This window comes from Choloepus didactylus, chromosome 17 (assembly GCF_015220235.1).
Source record: "Choloepus didactylus isolate mChoDid1 chromosome 17, mChoDid1.pri, whole genome shotgun sequence".
Classification (NCBI taxonomy): domain Eukaryota; kingdom Metazoa; phylum Chordata; class Mammalia; order Pilosa; family Megalonychidae; genus Choloepus; species Choloepus didactylus.
Window position 1 is genome coordinate 24,246,238 of NC_051323.1, and position 22,342 is coordinate 24,268,579.

General features: G+C 33.1%; 1 protein-coding gene across 4 annotated transcripts; it reads right to left on the bottom strand.

The window, feature by feature from the left end:
* Positions 1–371: 371 nt before the first annotated feature.
* Positions 372–18,376, bottom strand: ETAA1 (ETAA1 activator of ATR kinase). Of its 4 annotated transcripts, none has more exons than XR_005212396.1 (7): positions 18,060–18,376; positions 16,731–16,859; positions 16,377–16,453; positions 13,183–13,295; positions 10,873–12,917; positions 1,943–6,291; positions 372–416 (listed from the first exon to the last, which is right to left on the bottom strand). XR_005212396.1 is itself a non-coding variant. In XM_037807259.1 (6 exons), exons 1-6 carry the CDS (start codon positions 18,268–18,270, stop codon positions 6,173–6,175), a joined length of 2,706 nt encoding a protein of 901 aa, XP_037663187.1. In that variant the 5' UTR covers positions 18,271–18,376; the 3' UTR covers positions 937–6,172. The 4 variants fall into 4 exon arrangements, 1 of the variants encoding a protein (XP_037663187.1); XR_005212395.1 differs by having other exon boundaries at positions 18,048–18,376; XR_005212397.1 differs by lacking the exon at positions 18,060–18,376 and having other exon boundaries at positions 16,736–16,775.
* Between the last annotated feature and the right edge of the window lie 3,966 nt (positions 18,377–22,342).

The following is a 22,342-nucleotide window of genomic DNA, read 5'->3' on the forward strand; positions in this document are numbered from 1 at the left end:
CAAAAAATTAAAAACTGCCCACTGTAAATATATAAAGGAAATTTGAAATATAGAGGAACTATGTATTTAGTATACTACAATCTAAAACAGTAGAAACAGAATTACAGGTGTTTTTTTAATTTGCTGTAATCAGTTTATTTTACATTTTTTATTGTAAAATATAACATATATCCAAAAAAGTGATAACTTTCAAAATACAATTTAACAAGTAGTTAGCAAATTTCAAAGAATGTTATGGGTTACAGTTCCACCATTTCAGTTATTTCCTTATTGTGAAGTATAACATATATACAGAAAGGGGGTAACTTGCAAAGTATAATTTAACAAGTAGCTATGGAACACATTTTGAAGCATGTTATATGTTACAGTTCCACCACGTCAATTATTTCCTTCTAGCTATTCCAGGACCCTAGAAACTAAAAAAAAAATAGAAACTAAAAAACATTATAAAGATTCGGTATTCATAATCATTTGTTAAATCCTATCTTGTCAGTTGTTACCCCACTGTCTCAATCTTCAGGGATATCTAGGAAGTGACCAACCAAACTTGTTCATATTGAAAAAAGGTGTAACATTACAGGGAAGGGGAATGCACCTGGCTGATGTTCTCAGAGAAGCTGTTGCCTCTGGGTTTGGGGACTTAGCTATAGGAACATTGTAAGGATTTAAGTTTCTGAAAAGTAAACATAGTGAGTGAAACTTTTATAGTCTCAGATAGGGACTTAAGTATTCTTTAGTATTTTCGGGACTACTGTTGGTTAGGGCTTGGCATACTGTGGCATTTGGAATATCTAGGTGGGGCTTGCATAAGAGAAACCTCCAGGATAGGATCTCGACACTATTTGAAATCTCTTAGCCACTGAAACCTTATTTTATTTTGTTACCTTTCTTTTCCCCTTTTGGTCAAAAAGGCATTCTCAATCCCTCGATGCCAAGGTCATGCTCATTCCCGGGAGTCATGTCCCATGGTGGGGGTGGGGGGGTGGTTAATGAATTTATTTGTAAAGGTGTTTTGTTTTTTTTAGTGTTTTTTGTTTTTTTTTGTATGTAACTCATAAGATAAGCATCTTTTCTATGTGTTGGCAAATCATACTACTACTTTCTAAATTTGGATCAGCTGCCTACATTTTAAACTTTGTTCTTTTAATGTCATGAAATAGCACCGAAAGTTCCTTTAAAGCTTTGTTTGTTTTTGCCAGCATCACGTCCTCAGGGACATCTTTATTCTTTTAATCACCACTTTCCTCATTTATGTTGGTAAGTTTGCCTTCACTAAGCACCTCACTAAGCATCTCTTAGATGCACCCTCTTGAGACGGTGTAGTGCCAACATTCCTATGAACAGCAATTTCTTCTGTAAATCCATTTATGTTGGATTTGAATTTCACTTCCAACATTATTACTTTCTGGTTTTTGCTGCATTTTCATCTTTGTTGGCCAATTTTCTTTGAATTATCCATTTTTGTAAAATGTTATGTGGCTTTATCACTGTGAGAAAAGGAGACAACTCAAGGACAAGTTTTTCTTTGTGTACATGAACTGAATTACAGGTACAATCACAAATAACAAAGTCTTTGAAAGAAGTGACATGACTGGTCACTGATGATGATGTACATCTGTTATGTAAGTGTGATCTGTAAACTGAAAAGTTAGCAGTACAGTTTGGACATTATGCAATTATTTACAGGTAATATACTGTGGTAACAGAAATTTGAACCCTGTTATTGGGGGGCTTTTATTATTTAACAAAACCATGGTGGTAACTCAATCTCATGCATGTTGGTAATGTGTAAAATGACTACCTGCCCTTTCACTTTTCTTCCTTTTATGCTATTGTTATGCATTCAACTTCCACATACATTATAAAACCCATAACACTATTTTTGTTTAAGCAATTATCTTTTAAAGAGATTTAAATAATTTAAGAAGTCTTGTTTACTTACCCATGTGTTTACCATTTCTGGTGCTCATCATTGGTTTCGTAGATCCATATGTCTATCTAGTATCATTTTCCATCTGTCTGAAAAGACTTCAATATTTCTTGTAGTGGAGGTGATGGATTTTTTTTCAACTTTTCTATGCCAAAACAAAAACAAAAACAAAAACCACCATTTCACCTTTGTTTTTGAAATTTATTTTTGCTGTGTACATAGCTCTAGGTTATTTTTCTTTCAGTCCTTTACAGATGTTTTTTTCCCTATATTGTCTTTGCATTGTTTGACAAGAACTCATTGATGTCATCTTCATTTCTCTGCACATGCCTTTTTCAGGGGACTGTTCCAAATTTCTCATCACCAGTTATGATGTGACTTGGTATAGTTTTTCTTCACGTTTCATGTAGGTGGGGTTCATTGAGCTTCTTAGCCATGTGGTTTATAGTTTTCATCAAGTTTGGAAGGTTTTTGACCATAATTTAATCAAATATTTTTTATACTCTTTACACCTCTCTTCTTTGGGGACTCCAGTTAACTTTATAACAGGCCACTTGACATTATTCCATCCACGTCACTGATGCTCCTAATTTTTTTTTCTCTCTGCTTTATTAGATACTTTCCATTGCTGTCTTCAGGTTCACTAATCTTTTTTTCTGCAATGTCTAATCCACCATTAATCCCATCACGTGTAGTGTACCTACCTCAGGGATTGTAGCTTTCATCTGTACAGGTTTCTTTTTTTATGTCCTCCATGTCTTAACTATTTGAACGCATGAATAGTTATAGTGGTTTTAACATTCTTACCTGCTATTTCTAACAATGTGTCAATACTAGGTTTGTTTCAGTTATTGATTATTCTCCTTACAGCTTGTATTGTATTGCTTCGTGTGTCTGGTAATCTTTTATTGAATCCCAGACATTGTGAATTTCACCTCATTAGATATTGAGTATTTTTGTTTTTCTCTAATTATTTTGAACTTTGTTCTCGGATGCAGTTATGTTACTTGGGAACAGTCTGATCCTTTGGATCTTGTTTTTATGCTTTTGGGCAAGGCCCGAGCAGTGCTCAATTTAGGGATAATTATTCCCTATTGAGGCAAGAACTACCCAATTTCCTGTGGCTGGTTGGAATTATGTAAGCACCAGATACTGTCTTCTAATCCTTTCAGATGGCTCTTTCTGCAGACTCAGGGAGTTTCCTCACATTCACGCACTGATCAGTACCGAGCTGAATACCTGAGAGGTGCCCTGTAGATCTCAGGAGCTGTGTGCTCTCTCCTCAGTAGTATTCTATCCTGTGAAATCTTTCTTGGTGTCCCCAAGACTCTATAAGCTCCATCTCCTCAACTCAGGGAATCTGCTGGACTTTGTCTCAGTTCCCCTTCCTTGCGTCATGATCTGGAAACTCTCTCAAGGCAATGAGCTGGGGCAATTGTAGAATTCAGTTTCCCATCACAGGGATCACTTTTCTAATTGCCTGATGCTCAGTTTCTTGAAATCCATTCATTTCATTGTAGTTTGTCTGTTTTTTCATTTGGTTTCTTTTCAGTTGGAAGGGTAAATTGAGTTTTGTTATTACATCTTGGCTAGAAGTCATAACTAACTTTTTTAGTTTTAAAGAAACAAACACAATTATCTGAAAAGACTACTTAAAATATTTCTTCCTTTCCCAACTACATTATCTGTGAGAGACTGGACTTTCTTTATATACTTCAACCATAAAAACATATTGCAACAAGTTAAATGCAAAGACATATACATGAACTTAGCCATTATCTATAAAGTCAAATATCAGCGATTTGCCAAAAATATAAACAATGCTACATTTTTTTCACTAATTTTGTTTTAGAAAATATATTTTTCATAGGAAGTATACTATTCATTAATCTGTAATGTTTGCTACAATTTTTAAGTGAAGATAAATATAATTTTAAATGATATATCATTTCTAATTTGGTGGATATCAACAGATATATATAGAAAGCAGCTTTTTGGGGTCTTCAACCTTTAAGAGTGAAAAAAAGGCCCCCAGCATAAAACATTTGAATACCACTACTCTATATAGTGTGCATTTAACCAGAAAGCTGGATGTGAGTTTTATTAGCAGCTTGCAGTCTGCCATTACATACTGAATTAGGCAATTAAGTTTTTCCCAATAATTTAAAACCAGAACACCCAGAAGTTACAAAAACAATGAAGTACAATGAAGACATTTTAAATTAGATATACATTATATATATATATATATATATATTCTTCTGTTTAATAGTTGAATGACAAAAGGCCATTCCTATGTGGACTCGTATCATCAACACATGCACACCCATACACAGACACACAAAGTACACAGCCATCTGTAACAGAAATTGGAATTAAAAAAACAAAACAAAACAAAAAAACTCTCCTAGTTATAAAATTAAGGGGCCTATAGAATTTTCATGAGTTTTTGGTGTTTTTTTGCACATATGCCTGAAATGCTACAATTCTTTCCTGTACATAAGGAAAATTTCCAAACCACTAGTTCTTATGAATAGTTTCCATGGATTGACAGCATACTCAATGGTAAAGAGCACAATACTTAAACTGCTTGGGTTCAAACACCAGCTCTAACCTCTTTCGAACTGTGTGATCTTGAGGTCACTTAATCTGCATACTTCAGTTTCCCCATCTGTGAAATGGAGGTAAAATGGTAATTTATATGGCTATTTTGGTAAGAGCTTAAGCAAACGTAGAGATATCCAAAGCAGTCAAAGCACAGTGAAGCCACTTTAGAAAAAGACAAAAAGTTCTCAGTTTTTCATTTTTCTTAGGGAATTTACCTGTATTTATTTAGGTCCTTTATTACAAGTACTTTACATAAATAATAAAGGTTATTTAGAATCTGTAATCCACTGTGTATATGAAAATAAATTTGTAAATAATTTACAAAATGATCTATACCTATATAGCAATAACTTAAAATGTATTTAGTCATTTCTATATTATCACAGCTCTAAGACACATGAATAGTGCTGAACAACCATGATAGAATAGGTGTTTCCCATCTATAACTTTCCTCAGGTCTGTTACAGCCATTTGGGAGCAACAAAGCTTCCTTACTGCCTTATGTCCTCTGGTTGGATATCTATTTCTGGCTCAGTAAGTTCCAAACAGGCAAAAGGAGGGGAAAAAAAAAGTAAGAGAGAAGAAAATTAGTAAAGTCAGTAAATTAATCAAGGAGAAAATTGCACAGGTACATGAAAATTGAACAGATTCTCATTTTTATATCTGGTAACAATTCTTTAATACAAAATAAGAAACAATGAGCATTATTAATAAGTAGTCTTTAATGTGTCTTTAATTACATTTTTTTAGTTTTATGCTATAAAATAATTAATGTTTCTTCATGCATTAATATTCTGAAGCAAATGGTATAACTGTCTGGGTAGCCAAAGAAATCATTCTAAACCCAACACAGTTTTAACTTGTCTTGTGACTTTGAGAATAATAGTACTCATTTTTTTCTTATCTATACAATAAAGAAGCTGGACCAGATATTTCTGAAGTTTCTGCCAGCTGTAAATGTTAATAATGATGCTACATTACTTATGTAACCATACTAATCCACAACTTCCTTTTTTCTAAACTAGACTTCTTAAATAAGTGTTGTCCCTAAAAATGTTGGAAAGTTTCAAAATGCATCATGTTTTGGAAATATTAAAATTCAAATCGATTTCAGACTAGAAACTAAAAGTAATTAATAATTTCCTTACAAGTAAGTTGAAGTCCTTTATTTCCTACCAACTATGTTCCTAGGAATATGGAAGTATTAAAATTCAGAAATGTTTAAAAACCACAGTAACAGTTATTGAAAGTAAAATTATAAAGTCTCTATTATCTTAGTAATGAGCTCTGTATTAGGAAAAGACTTAGTATGATAAGTAAAGTATCTACTTTTTGATGATCCTCTGCAATCACAGTACTTAAAAATATTACTTTCCTCTACATAATTGTACGACATAATTGCTAACTTTTCTGAATTTCCAAAATGTGTATGTAATTACTTTCACATACACCTGCAAAGAAAAGTTTCATTTACCATTGCAATCACTGATTTATTAAATAACAAAGTAGAAGTCCATGCTTTATAAGTCAGCATTAAATTTCTCATAGAGAAATTAAGAAAAAATTTCCTATCATGGATAGTTATCAACAGTCTTTGTGAAGTCTTCCAACCATTATTTCATTAAAGAAATTGGGTTAAGTGGGAGCTGCATTTACAGATGATGCTTGTGCTTTGGCCATTCTTCGAACCAGTGCTTCTTGCCTCTTTCTCTGAATTTCTTCAGGAGAATACTTTCTATTTCTCTCTTCTTCCTCTAAGATTTAAACAACAACAACCACAAAATAGATAAATAAATGTATCAGTTTCAGAGACTGCAAAGTTATTCTGAGTATGATCTTTAATTTTTATTTCCAATTTGCCACATTAGTTTAGCTATGAAATCTTACTACCATACAAAATATAAGATTCCAAGTAAATATATACAGATATAAAGCTCCAGGCCAAAAGAAAATCAAACACTGAACAAAGAGTTTACTTTGCCTACCCACCAAATAATTCTTGTGGACAATGGCATCTAATTTATATAACCTGCAGATTAATATATTTTAAAAATAAACAATTTGGGATTTTAACTATTATACAGATCATAAAAGACAGTCAAGCTATAATGAATTCAATTGGCTATTAATATTTCAAACAGTGTATTTTTACTATAAGATAAGCGATATTAATATTCACATCTACATTTTCCTTTATAGTGCGACAAGGTTCTCATTTCAGCCACTGAGAAAAAATAATTTGGAGTGAAATCGATCATGCCAATAAACCTACGTTTGGCCACCTGTGACATTGTCAGTTACGATATTTTTATTGGGAAAACGTATTTTACAAAAACATTAGAAAATTATTCAACAAAGCAGAATATATGAATAAAATCTTTAATATGAATATATTTTAATATATAAAATGTGAAGGTATTTTGATATATTCTTATGCAGTATACTTTAGTTTTTACTTCAGACTAACATACTATAAAATAAACAATGTTTTAAATTAAGTATTTGAAAATAAGAAAGCTCTACTTTAATAAACACATCCAATTCTACCTTTGTCAAAATAATGAGTTCCAAAAAAAGTGAATTCAATTCCATGGTTAGGCCACAAAAGCAAAAATATTAGATTATCTATATAATGCTGATAAGAACCATATTTTAAAATTAGCAAACCTATTATCTGATTTAAATGATACTTTAAATTTAAGATCATTACCTTAATACATATTTAAACCAACTTTTATTGCTAAAATTGTTTGTTATAAAATCTGCTTTTCAGAGAACAAGAATCTATAATATCATCAGTAGAGAAATATTATTTATACTAACTTTTTGATAAAGGTTTAGAAATTGTTATTAAAACATTTCTATTATTAACTAAGGGAAACATTTTTCCAAAATATATCGCCTATCACCCTTTCCTTTCTTGGTATAATCAGAAATGAGAGTGGGTGTTTAGGGTAAGAGATATATATTTTGAATAAACTCCCTTGATTTTTGTAAGTCTTTTATTTCCTAAGCTAATTAGCTTATAGACTGTAGCTCTTTTTCCTTATAGAATGATAATAGGGGATACTTTATAATTAGTTTAAGTAATTATCTAATATTGTACTCTTAAAGTTGAGAAACACAAGAAATTCAGTATACATACTTTCCCAATTAACTGGCCATAAGTTTGGAAGAAAAAGTTTTTGTTTAATAGCAAAAATGAATATAACTTCATTCACAATAGGCTTGGTTTCTGGAAAATGGTTTCAAATGATATAATAAAGTCACACCATGAAAATTTGATTCAGAGAGTCATTTATTTTCCTATCAGCCATTCCTCAAAGTCAATCTACACTAAAAATACACAACAAAGTCTCAAACTATTGCAAGGTACAAAGCAACAGTGGCTCTTCTTTATTTTATATTTTAAGGTAGGAGCTGGCAATTTTATTCTGTGAAGGCCCAGAAAGTGTAAGTTAGCCTTTTTTGGCTAACAACTGCTCAACTCTGCTACTGCAGCACAAAAACAACCAAGGTGGGGGGAGCCATTGATAATACATAAACAAATACTGAGACTACATTCAAATAAACCTTTATTTATGGACAGTTAAATCTGAATTTCATGTAATTTTCAGATGTCCTGAAACAGTATTCTTCTTTTGATTTTTCCAACCATTTAAAAATGTAAAACATTGCTGTTACTACAAAAATGGGCTGCAGGAAGGATTTGGACTGGCCAGAGTTTGCTAACCTCAGCTTAAAGCAACGAGGTAGTTAAGTGGGTTTTGTTTCAAATATATTCTCTGGAGACAGCTTGCTGTATACCAAAATAAAAGGAAGCAGAAACAATAGAAAATATCAACAAAGTTAACAATAATTAAGAAACTAGGTACTATAAATAAGCTTAAAAAAAAATCAATAAGAAACTGAAAGGCAGATTTCCCATCCAAAATCAACCCAGCAATCTTGGGGAAATGCAAATATTCCTGAGTAAGTTAGTCTCAATAGAATTGGAACTATCTGTAAATAAATTTATATTGGGAACATGGTTCAATTAACTGCAATATACTTAAATATAAATTTAAATATTTAAAATTATTACAGATTGACAATTGAAAACTTTCAAAATCTTTGGTTTGGGCTATAATGTAGAGACATTCATTTCTGGTGTTCATAAGAATGTAAATTAGTGTAATTTTGTGGAAGGCATTTTGGTGATATCCATCATAATTCAAAGCATTCTCTGACATCTAGGAATTGACAGTATCATACAAGCACTGGATATCTATGTAGAAGGATATTCACTGGAACATTGTCTGTGTTTGCAAAAATCTGCAAGCAACCTAAACTTTATCAACAGGGAAACAATTAAATAAGTTATGGTACATCCATATAATGACATCCTATAGTTATTTAAAGGACTGAAGCAAATCTATATGTACTAAAATGAAAAGATAGCAATACTATGCTAAGTGAAAGAAAAGCAAGTTCTAAATAGTGGGTATGTAGTATATAATTCCATCTATTTAAATAAATCTATATACACATATATGCACTTGTATTATAACATGCATTTGTATTTATGCATATTCTACATATACGTATATATATATGTGTGTTACCATTCCAAACATACATACATTTGTATATGCATAGAAAATGCTAAATGATGTTTACCAACTGTTATCAGTGGCTTCCCCTAAGGAATGAGTGTGGGAAAGGAGAAATAAAAACCTTCACTTTTTACTTCAAATTATTCTATACTCCTTTCTTTCATTTTTTTTAAACAACTAGCATATAACTTTATAAAGTTTTAAAAGGGGGTTACTTAAATAGAAAAGTAATAGCATCAATGCCAACAAAAGCATCACTTAGAATCTAAACATTTGAAAATAATAATCTAATGTTAAAAGAAACTTGTAAGTAAGAGTCCTATCCTTAGCCTCAAATGAGGGAGATTAATTAAGAAAATCTATATACAAGCCAGCATATAACACAAGTTTGCACAAGTATTGAAGAAACTCGGAGAAAGTGAATCTAAATTATTCTGGGTGGCTAGAAACATATTGTGTCTTAAAGAACAAATGGAAATTGGCCAGGCAGATTTGGTGTATGCAGGTGGGAGTACTTGCTCTGGTGAAGGAAACTGTATCTGCCAGATGCTGTGGTAGGCCTAGGAAATTCACTGGTAAGACAGACAGTAATCAATAAATATTTAATTGCAATCTGTGTAAATGAAGGAAAAATAGTGAGATGGTAGAACTATCGAGGAGAAAATCTATTTATAGGCTGATCAAGGAAGGCCTCTGTGACAGGGTAAAACTTAAACTGAGACTGAAGGATTAGAAAGTGCCAACCAAAGACATCAACTATTTTAGTCGAAGGAAATAGCATGGTCAAAGTTCCTGAACTAGGAAAGAACCTATTTTGTTTGAGGAATTGAAAGACAGCTAGTGTAGCTGAAGCTTAGAAGGTAAGGGAAAAAGTAGAAGGAAATAAGGTTAGGGGCAGGCAGTTCAAGGAGAGATAAATCCAGGCCCCCGTAGGTCATGGTGTATAATCTGTATTTTATTTGAAATGATGGGCAGCCATTGTAGGTTATTTTCAGCATCAGAATGTCATTTCTGCCTATCTGTTTTTAAAAGGTTATTCTGCTGTGTGACAATACAATTGAAATGGAACAGATAAAGAACTACAGTGGTCTAATCAAGAAATGTTGCCTTGGATAAGAGTGGTAGCATTGCAGAGAAAAATGTACAGTTTTGAGACATATTTTTGTAGGTAGAAATAATGGAACTTGTTGATAGAATGAACAACTGGAGAGGGTGAGAAGAGTGGAAAGAAAATGGCAGGTTATACCAGGTAAGTAAATCACAATACAAACTGTCACAACTATCAGTTTTATCTGATATAAAACTAACTTGAGTTTTATATCAGATATTATACCAGCAAAGCTGTTTAATTAGAATGCTCTAAATTTTCAAATATTGTTCATTTCAATGTTCTAAGTGGGAATAAGATTACTCAAGTTTCAAAACAATATTTAACAAATATACACAATCTTAAAACTTAAACAGCAATGCATATTATCTAAAAGAGCTATTTTCCAGGAAATATTTGATAAATCATTCAACAACTATTTATTCAGTGCCAATTACAGGTTAGTCACTGTATTATTGGAAAAGTATACTGTCTACTCTTAGAATACTACAGGATAATTATTTGGAAGAATCACTAAGAATGCTAGTTAAACATCATGGAATGGTTTTTATCTTACACTTTGTTCAAACTTAAAACAAATAACTAGTTTACTATTTTCCAAGATGATACTTTACAGACTATTTCATACATACCTTTTGAAGGTTGTTTCAAAGATTCAGAAAGTCTTGTCAAAGACTGTTGTCGGACAGCCTCCTCAAGTACTGGGTTCACACATGGAGTTTTATTTTCCCCTAAACGCTGTGTAATTTTAGTATCAGATACAATTCCTGTTTTACAATTTTGATTAAACTGAGAAAGAGTCTGAGAATTTTTCATCTTTGTGAATGTATACTTTGAAAATTTAACTTTGTTACAATTACTCTGAGCTTCATCTGTCGTCCTAGAAGATAGATATTGACTACTCATTTTTTCCTTATAATTAGTAATTCCTGTACTCCCATGACCTGAACTCACATTCAAACTTGAACTTCCTGCAAGAACAGACTTGGAACTATTCACTTTTATTGGAACACCAGTGTTATTCCAGGAGACATGCAGATTATTTATTTGACAATTTGAGTTCTTAGAGTCCATAGTCAAATTCATTGTAGCATCTAATATACTTGGGGAATTTCTACAAATTTCCCTTTTCTCCTTCCTCATTGATTTATCTAGTTTTGAGCAATTGGTCAAGGAAGATGTTTGCAACACAATGCTGTCCAGATGCAAATGCTTCGACTGCACCAACTGGCTTCCTTGTTTGGATGTAAACAGGTTTTTAACACCATGTTTGGAACTACTGTTGATCTCAAATATACTAGCTGATGTCTTCTCATCCTTCCTAATGTCTTGTTGCTGAGTTAGTCTTTCAATATCATCACATGCTTGATACAACAAATCATCATCTACATCATCTGCTTCCCAGGTATTCTCTAATTGGTGACATGCTTTAATAATTTCATTGGAAAATGACGGATCATTCCAATCATCAAAGAAAGGACCTAACTTTGAAGCATTAGTCTGATTTAAGTTAGTAACAGAGATTTTGTTGCTTGAAGTTGCAGAACCAAAAGGATCTATATTGGCAGATGCCTTAGAAGAATGATTTAAAACGGGCTTATTTTCTTGTTCATTAGCATGTCCTGTGTTCAAAGCAAACTTTTTTTCAGAAGCACTTATATTTGGAGTTAACTTAATATGAGTATCATCCTTTACTTTTGTTAAATTAGATACATCTGTACCACCTTCAATTCTGTCTTGAGTAACAATTTTATTGAAAGATTTCTCAAATTTAGTTTTATTTCCAGTGGATGGTAATTTATTTGGCTTTTCATTTGGATTTGGTGAAAATCTGTCTTTTTCAGCATCTATTAATTCTCTATTATGTGTATTTGAAGGAAGATCCTGTAAAATTTTTGAATTCCCCAGCCTCGCATCTAGACTTGTATTTGTTCTTGACTTACTTTTATCAAGTTTACTGTTGGAAGTACAAATACCTTTGTGAACAGCACCATGTTTTGTTTTTGGAGCAGGGAAGAGTTCAAGCATTTCAACATTTTGCATAACAAAAGGTTCGCAGTCTAGTAAGTTTTCCCAATCATCTTCAAAATCACTGGTAGTAAATGGATCTACGTGCTTGTTAAAAGCTTCTAGCTCCTTAGTATAAGATGTTATACAGGATTTTGCCATTACGGGAGTACCTACTTGAAAAGAAAGTGATCCTACCATTTTATTTTGCAGTTTTTCAGTGACCAGAGTTTCTCTAGTAATGATTTTCTCCTCTTTCAAACTGCTTTTCTTTCCAAAGGTAGTATTACTGGTGTTCAAAACAGCATCTGATGGATCTTGGCTTAAGTGTCCACTACATTTCTGTGTGGAACCATCAAAAATGGCATTAAAGGCTGCTTCAACATTTTGGTCAAATGGCTTTTCACTGCTATATTGATCATTTGCCACAGACATTCTGGTGTTTTCCCTCATTGGTTTCTTTATTATAGCATTATCAATTTTGGGTACTGTATCATATAATGACTGCTTCTGTACATTATCATTATGCAAAGTCTCTGTTTCTGAAATTGTCTGGATATAATCATGATTTCTATTGTTTTGCTCTTGAATCACATCTAGTGCTTCCATATTTTTATCAAATTGCTTAGCCAACTTCATAAGTTCTTCTTCTTGATTTTGTGTTTTTAACCTATTAAACAAACATTCAAAAAATGACAATTGAGAAATGTTTTAAGAGCCATTTACATTCAATTGTTATTTAACATATTTTGATATGTTAACACTTAAAAATTTAAAAACTTACACTATAATTACTTTAACTCCAATATTTTACATGTCAAAACTAAGGAAAATAATTTATTAACCATTTTAAAGCATTCAAAAAATAACAACAGAATGTCATTCAAAATACTTACTTCACTGAATCTCAGAAAAGCAGAAAAGTTTGAACTCACTTTGTGCAATTGAATTTTGCTCTTGATTTTCCTTTTGCTACACTGGGAGTACAAGGAATAGCAGATGCACCAATCCACATGCCCAGCATAGAATTCGTTGTTGGTTTCTCATCCTTTGGCAGAAGGGGAACAAAAGACATTCAAAAGTACCATGAAAAAGGAAGGAAGGAAGGAAGGAAGGAAGAAAGAGTTATCTACTTTGAAATTTTTTTCCTTGAGCAATAAATTTGGGTGAGGTTATAGTTACCAAACTCAAAAATAATGAGAAGTTTGGGGGTGGAAATAACAAGTTGCAAGAAGTGATCCATTCATGTTTTAGGGAACAAAAATATTCAAATTTAGGAATTCCTTATTTTCAAAAATTTTTAAGTTTTAGGCATTAAATTACTAACCAAATGCATATTTAATAGTAAAAACACATGTTTTTATCAAAAGAAAACTGATGCACTTATTTCAATTAACTCAATATAAAATAAATATCAGAAATAAACAAATTGTGTGGCAGAAGTATTCAGAACTGAGAATAAAGGGAGATACATATTGAATACTTTCTGTATCACCTGACTATACAAATTTTTCCTATTCCCATTATAATCTCTATCTAAATATGAACAACCCATTTTGACCTGAATTGAAAACATTTACATGGAATTAAGGTCAGGATCATGTTAAAGCCTGGTTAGAACTGATGCTAAGAAAAAAATAAGTACAGAAATAGTTATAAGAACAAAAATAAGAAAGCAGAAAAAGAAGTTCAACCAGGATAAAACCTATGAAAAAGCCATTTTAGTACTGTATATTTTTGCCATGCCTTTCAATCACATGACCATGCAAAATTTTAGAGAATGAGCTTTATGTATCAGGTATGAACTAAACCAACCTATCAATCTTATCACTAGATTATAGGCTACTTAAAGGTAAGGAATTCTCTTATGATATCTCAGCATCTAGCACAATTTGGGATATAAAGATGGCAGTTCATGTTTATTTATTAAAAGGATTAGGTGAAAAGAGTCTTATATCTCAGTATATTAAAATCCTCAATTAACAAGTAATGTTCTTAGATGCCCACTTGTACCTAACTGATTCCAGCTTTGCAAAATACTCAAGAAAAAATGGTAATTTCACTTTCAGACTCAATATATATTTTTGCCTTTTTGTTCCAACACAATCTTGAATTTAAGGAAAATAACATCCTTGATTTAATTATGGACTTCTACCCATTTACTAAGTAATTTTAGATTCATCCACTTTTTAGAGAATTAAATTGTAACAACTTTATATACACATAGGTCTTTTGTATGTGTGTATACCATTGTAAGTATTATAGTTTTAAATTCACTTATTAAATTTTACATAATTTACTGATACACTATCCTCTAGGTGCTGTATAAGGCATCTAAACACAGTACTTCATTTAATCCTAGAGTCTACTATGTACATTTGTATATGATGGAAAGATGTACACCACATTTGAACAAACAGTCCTGGAGAAAGTGAAATGACTGACAATTAAATGGAAGTGTGGATTAAAAAAGATGGGCCATATCTGAAAATATTAAAAGGAAATTAAATAATGATTTGATGAAGATAGCTTACCTAAAAAAATAAACAATATTAATATTTGTCATTCTGAGATTGTTGAAAGCTTTTAAATAGATCTTGGTACTGCCAAAAATGTATATGCTATAAAAGTGCTCAGACGAAGAGGGTAACATTTAAAACCAATTTATTTCACTGTATTTTTTCTTTTATACAAGCTACCACTTGCATACTTGCATTTCTTTATGTAAGCTCTAATTTCCTCCCCGTTTACGTAGAGGGTCCAATAATTTACTCAACTGCCTTTCTATCACTATTTAAATTGGCCAGTCCAAACACATTTTATTATATTTCTTTCATGTGAAACCCACAATTAATGAAGATATATTGTTAACTTATAAGGTGAGTAGTACTATGGCATAAATGCTATTTAACTAATGAACTGTATGTAAAATGAAATTCTATGACATGCCACACATGGAATGTCAACTAGTAGCAACAGAGTTGTTTTGACTACACTAGCTATAATTTTAAATATTTTATAGCCATGAAGAAAAACTTCATTTCCTGTCTCCACCACCTGGATGATGGTGATTCTGGAAACCACAGTTTGGGCCACTGTGATTTATTGTTTATGATCAACATATAATAACTAAACAAGGGCATTTTTAGGAAAAATACCATGCTTCCTTCAGAGAAGACACCAGGCAACAAATGGACATTATCATTATTTAAATATTCTTAAATAAGAGAGAGAAGAAAGAAAGTAAAGAAACTCAGAACAGTTTCATGTATTGGACCCTTGCTTCTTGATAACAAGAGATAGGACTAATATGATAAATGGTTAGAGTTACTGGATTCCTTAATGTCAAAATATTAACTAAAATCATATTTTTTTCACTCAAACAATACAAAAACTGAAATGAAGAAAAGAAAAAAGCAACTTTTAAAGGTGGTCTCATTACAGCAAATAACTTCAACATAACCTAACATTTATCGTGCTCTATAATTTACAAAGAATTTAACATAGATTATCTAATTTAATTCTCATAATAATATAATGAAGAGAGTAAAACAAGTAATAATCACAGTTTATGGCTGAGTGAACTGAAGTTCCAAGGGCTTAAGTGACTTGGCTAGGGTCACGCAGCATAGGAGGAGATACGGGACAACTCCTAATCTCCGAGTGTTCTCTCTACTTTTACAAGTGTTTCTTGATGCTCTTATGAGTCAACAAGTATTAAGACGAGCAGCTTAAATGGGGAAAAGGCATTCTATAGATAGTAAGCAAGTATTAATCTCAAAAAAACTCTCAGAAGTTTAAATTTTTATTAGTTACCTTATTGTATTACAGTATTTCAGTAACTTGAAAAATGACATACATTGTTAAACACAAAGCTATAGTCCAAATCATCACTATAAAAATTAAAACAAGAAATATGCTTAGTAAACTATATTACCAATATTATGTTCATCTTTCCTAAGTGTGTATTTCAGAGTTAGAAACAGTAAAAGTAATCTTTGCTGCCCTATTTTTGGAAAAGAGTATTGTAAAAGATAAAATTTGTTTTTCATTTTTATTAGCTGTACAAGGACTTAGCAGAACATTTTTTCACTGTTTTAAAATAAACTATAAAACTAATGATATTTACCTGAGGAGCAATACGATTAACAATATGTGAAATCTCATCACTATCTGGGATGTATATCTGTTTTTTGCTTCTTTTACCTAAAGAACAAAGACATTTCTATAAATTGTAAACAAACAAACAAAAAACTTCTACGTTTAAAAATAGCTGCCACTTCTTAGAAAATGATTTTAATTACCACAGTTTTCATCACTATATGCTCTGACATCACATGCATATCATGGTGATAAGATAAAATTCTCAGAAAACATCTACTGAACCAAAGTTCCTTGTGTTGTTACCCTATTGAAATTCCACAGTTAACTCCTAATTATTTATCAAATATTTACCCACTGAAAAGCATTAATAACAAATTACCTAACTGTTTTGTCATCGGAGAATTTTGATCCCAAAAGATATCATTCTGTCCATCTGGATCATTAGGAGAACTGAAGGTACATGGGAATAAATCCATTTTCAGCATTCTCTTTGGTGTTTCATACCTTTCTATATAAATATGATTAAAATAACAATTGTTGCACTTAAAGGCATCATTTTACAACATAATATCCAAATGTCAAATCAGGTTGATTATTTTTTATAACAATAAAATCTGTAATTAGATTGCTTTTTATAGTCCAAAATAAAATTGTCTCCCAGAGATTATATTAACTAGAAATGAAACATTTGTTTCACATAAAAATCTGTTAACATACACAAATTTGACATTTTTATGTGATAGTAATATATCAAATGTTCAGATTATCTAGTTCTTTGAATGTGAGATAATGTACTATATAACCTAGTCACTTGAAGTTGGAGGCTTTGGGGAGTCACCTGTAATTCATCACTACATTTCAAAACTCGAGATTCACAATGGAAACTTCAGTAAGTCTTTATTTAGCCCCCTTTCACCAACTCTATCCATCTTATATTAATTATCTCAAAAAGCATTAGTGATACATTTCTTGCGAAGTATTTTCTAGTATCACCTGAATTTCTAAAAGACTTATTTTTGTTCATTCTGGAACTGCTTTAGGGGAGCCAAAGTAAACAAATACATGTAAAGTAACAAAAAACCAATTTTAAGAACACGCTCTAGGAAAAAGTTTTTGCATGAGTTTCAGTTCCTACCAAAGTTTATTACAAACTTTCTTAAGAATGAAACATCAAAAATTGATCAGAATGAAATGCTACAGGGCCTTTAGTTCCCTACTTTGGGGGACGCCCTACATCGGAATTACCAGTTTATCAGTAACAGGAGTGGCATTACCAAGGCTTTGAAGAAACAGCAATAATATTTCATACGGGCCCCTTCACTAAAGTTTAAGGTGGAACTAATTCCCCCGGGAATAGGCTAAAGGCAACGAGCCGATCAGATATTTCTCCTCACTGCTGGTGACTGGAGGAGCCGCCTAGAAACTAGCCCTCCCCACTCCCACCCCCCACCTGGTAAACCACACGACCTGTCTCTGTGCAGGGCGACCAGTGGGTAGCTGACCTAACGTTGCAGTGTTCAAAATCGGGGAAATGGTGTCAGGTTATTCGCGACTCATGAGGGAAGATGCCCAGAAAAAGTAAACACCCTTTAGGCTCCACCCTCACCCTCACCCTCACCCCAGACCCCAGGTTTCCCTGTTGCCAGCTGGGTTATGGGGCTGCAGCCCCAGAGAGGCCGCGCTGCCGACGTCTCACCCTCGGGATTACTTTTACTGCAGGTAGCGGCTGCAGGAAGCTGCGCTTGCTGCCGCCTTGTCGGGGGAGGCACCTCCGCAGCCCCACGGAGCCCCGAATCGCGGGCCGACCTCAGCCGCCTCCTCCCTGGCTCGACCACCGAGCTGCACTCCTCAGACACCGCCGTTTTACGCGGCATGTCCCTAGGGCCAGGGCCATCTCCGTGTTTCCTTCGTCGACTCATCGCCTATGACCCCCTTGCACCAGCCTTTTCTCTTTTAGCATTTTGCAAAGGCAGAAGGGCAGCGGCAGTACGAGCGGGAGCCCGCCCCAAGGACCACCGCCATTTTGGCCGGTGGGACTCGCGTAAGAGACGGCCGCTGATTGGCGGCGCCGGGGTTGGGGGCGGAGCGGCGTTGGTCTTTGCTGCGCGCGCTTCTTTGGGCCGGAATGGAGCCTGCTCTGGACGCGGCTGCGGCTCACATTTTGAGGCTCATGGGGTTTAACAGAGGGTGGAGGCGTGGTGAAGTGGGAAGATTGAATTCGCAAGCATCTTTTTATTGAATTTACAACTTGAAGGACAGGTTATTATTTTAGTCTGTCAAGAAGAAGAAAGCTGTAAAGAGTGGGAAGGAGAAGTAAGATTGTAGTTTTCATGGGTAATGTGTTACGTGCATAGAGAACTCCGAAAACTGGGACAAAATTATTAAATTAGTAAGTTAGTTTAACAGAGTTGCTGGATACCAAGCATTGAAAAATTGTGTTTCAAAAACCACATGATTGAATTTCTAAAGAAATATGATTGACAGTTGCTTACAAAATATTAAATAACTAGGAAGAAATTTAACCAAAGATCGGATTATCTCCATGGAGAGAACTCAAACGTTTTTGAAAAAAATGGAAAGATCTAAATAAATGAAAGTTTATGATGGCAGAGGATTCTTTGCCTGATGTGCTTAAATGACCAGTTCCTGAGACACCTGGGTTTCAAAGAGCGAAAGAGTTTATTGCTAGGCACAAAGCAGGAGAGCATATGGCCTATTAGCTCAAAAATCTGTCTCCTCAAACTGCAGTTATTCTGATAGTTTTATAGTATTAAAAGATGGGCAAGTTTTAGGATAAAGAGCACAGTGGCTCCAGATGATGTAATTAGAGATGATCTAATTATTGCGCATGCTCAGCTTGATTACCTGCTTAATCACAGGACATATATAAGAAAACAGCGGACTTCATATGATGATGGACGTGATTTTTAGTATTATAATGAGGTATAGGTCACTTATAGGTTACAGTCTGAGCTATTGTGTATGTCAACAGGGCTCATTTTGGTTAGATCCAGCTTAGATTATCAAGATAACTTTAGAGTTGGGGTGGGTTAATTCTGGGCTTACCCAAGACCCTTCATTAGTAAATATTAGGGTCTGTCTTTAGTGATAAGACTCTAATGTCAAAAAAACAGATAAAGTGGGTACAAATGAAGGTCAAAGTTTTTACGATCGCAAGAGCATAAGATAAAGGCTATACAATCATTATCAGAGATCAAAGCAGCTGGATTACAGTTCAGAGATTTCAGATATTTCCCTCTGTCTACTCTAATATACTAGAGAGTAAAAAGGACTATATAATGATTCAGTAATCGTAATCATCCCTAAAATCCCAACATCTTGGGTACAGGTTATACCATGTTCATGGGTTGGGAGACTCCATATTGTTACAGTGACAATTCTCAGATCAATCTACAGGTTTAATGAAAATCCATTCAGAATTCTAACAGTTGTTTTTGTTATTTTGTCTTTTTTTAAAAAATTGTGGAGCATGAGTTTATTCTAGAATTTATATGGCATAAATGCTGAGTAAGTAAGCCAGACACAAAAAGAGAGATATTGTATGTTACCACTAATGTGAACTCTGTGAAAAATGTTTTTAAAAAAATGTATTTGGAAATACAAAGGGCCAAAAGTATCCAAATAGTCTTGAAGGTCTCTTGAAGAATAATGAAGTGGGATATCTACCAGGTGTCAAGACTTAATATAAATTTAGTATAATTAAGACAGTGTGGTAATGGTGAAAGAATAGACATATAGATGAAAGGAACAAAATAGATTGCCCAGAAACAGACCTCCACATAAATGAACACTTGTTTTATGCCAAAGATGACCTTCCTGAACAGTGGGAAATGGACTTTTTGAAAATAAATAGTGCCTGCTCAATTAGATATTCATATGGGAAAAAAAAATGAAACTTGACCTCTCAGACCATATTCCCAAATCAAGCCCAGAAGAATTAAAGATTTAATTGTGAAAGAGAAAATAATTAACATTCTAGAATATGACATAAATTGCCTTCATGGTAGAGAATGAATTTTAAACAAAACCAGAAGGACGCTAACCATAAAGAAATAGTTTATAAGTTTGACTACAGTAAAATTGAGAATCTGAGAACTTTCCATCCAAAGACAACATTAAAGAAAATGAAAGGCCAGCCACAGATTAGAAGAACATATTTAGGAGACATATAATTAAGGGTTTATATGTAAAATATATAAAAGACCAATGTAAATCACTAAGAAAATGATTGACTACTGATAATCAGGAAAATGCATATTAAAATGAGAAACTACTGCATTCCCACCAGAATGGCTAAAATTAAAAAGACTGACCATATGCATATCAAGGAAGTAAACCAACAGGGACCACTTACATATTGCTGTTGAGATTAGGAATTTGGTACAAGCATTTTGGAAAACATTTTGGATATTATTGACCTTTGGATCTTACAGTCCCACTCCTAGAAGTATGGTCAATGGAAATGGATAGACTTGGTGCCTGAAGATTCATTGTATAAAAATAATGCTTTTAATAGTTATTTAAAATTACCCCAAAGTGGAAGCTAATCACATTCCCTTCAAGAGTAGAATGGTTAAATATATTGAAGTATATTCACATAATGAAATATTAAATAGTAATCAAAATGAAACACTACAACTCCATGCCAAAATGTGGATAAATCTCACAGACATAAAGTTGATCAAAAGTGGCCAGATTCTTCCCCCTCCAAAATATTGTATAATTATACTTACATAAATTACAATAGGCAAAATTAAACCAGTGTGTATAGGGATGTAAGCCTAGGTGGTAAAATTATAAAGAAAAATCAAGGAAATTACCGTCATAAAAATCTGAATAATGGTTATTTTTGAGAGGAGAATAGATGGTGATTAGAAACAGAGTGGTTAGCCTTGTTCCATTTCTTGTCCTAGTTGTTGGTTACAGGAGTGTTCATTTTGTGATGACTCATTGAGCTGTACATTTGTTTCATGTAGTTTTTTGTATGTATGTCATATTTATTAATAGAAAAAATTTTGTTTCCATCGAGGAACTGATGTATTTCTTCTATTTTTGTAATTTACTCCACTTTCCCTTTAGTTTTGACTGACAGGAATCCTAGAACTAAATCTGAGGTTCAGCTCTAGCAATTTTGCAACCCATCATGACCAAATAATTCCATTCTTTTTCCTCAGTCCTTGACTGTCTACTAATACTTTCCCTTGCCATGGTTATTTTTACCTGTATGTTTTTAAAACATTATTTAGTTCTATGTATTTATCACCGGATATGACTGCCTTGGATATATGTAAGGTTTTATCTCTTAAAATTCAAATTAATTACTTGAACCCAATTTCTAAATTGGCAGGAAGACTTATTCTCCTGGTAATGTTTCCTACCTCTGAACTGAATCCCAGAGGCAGAAAAAAAAGGCTAATGTCCACTACAATACTCTATTAAACAGATAGCATCATAGCTGTCTAAAATACCTAATTTATCCTGAGAAATACCAATCTCACATTTGGAAAATAGTTTAGAAAGGTGTTTGAAGAATTTAATGATGCCTGTAGGAGTCATAACCGTATGCTAATCCTTTAAAGCATATTAATGCCCCAAATAAAATAACAGTGAATAATTTCCCATAACTGTCCAATTTCTACAGTGCCCAGGTAACTGTTGTTACAGGTAACAACTAGAGCACAAAGAACAGACATGTGTTGTTACTTTAGCACACCCAGGATGGCTGTAATCTATAATCATTATCTGGTAGGAAACTATCTTAAGTTTTAGCTTGAAAGTTATTTACTTCACACAATCTGTTATAGTTCTAGTGTTTCAAATTAAATGTTCTTCCTGAATATAACTCCAAAAATTAATACAGTACAATTAGCTCCTTAATAAAATGTTTTTAATATGAAACAAAGATAAAAAGACTTCTAAACATTTGAATACAGTATGATTCAAAACCCCTAAATTTTGCATTTCCAGATG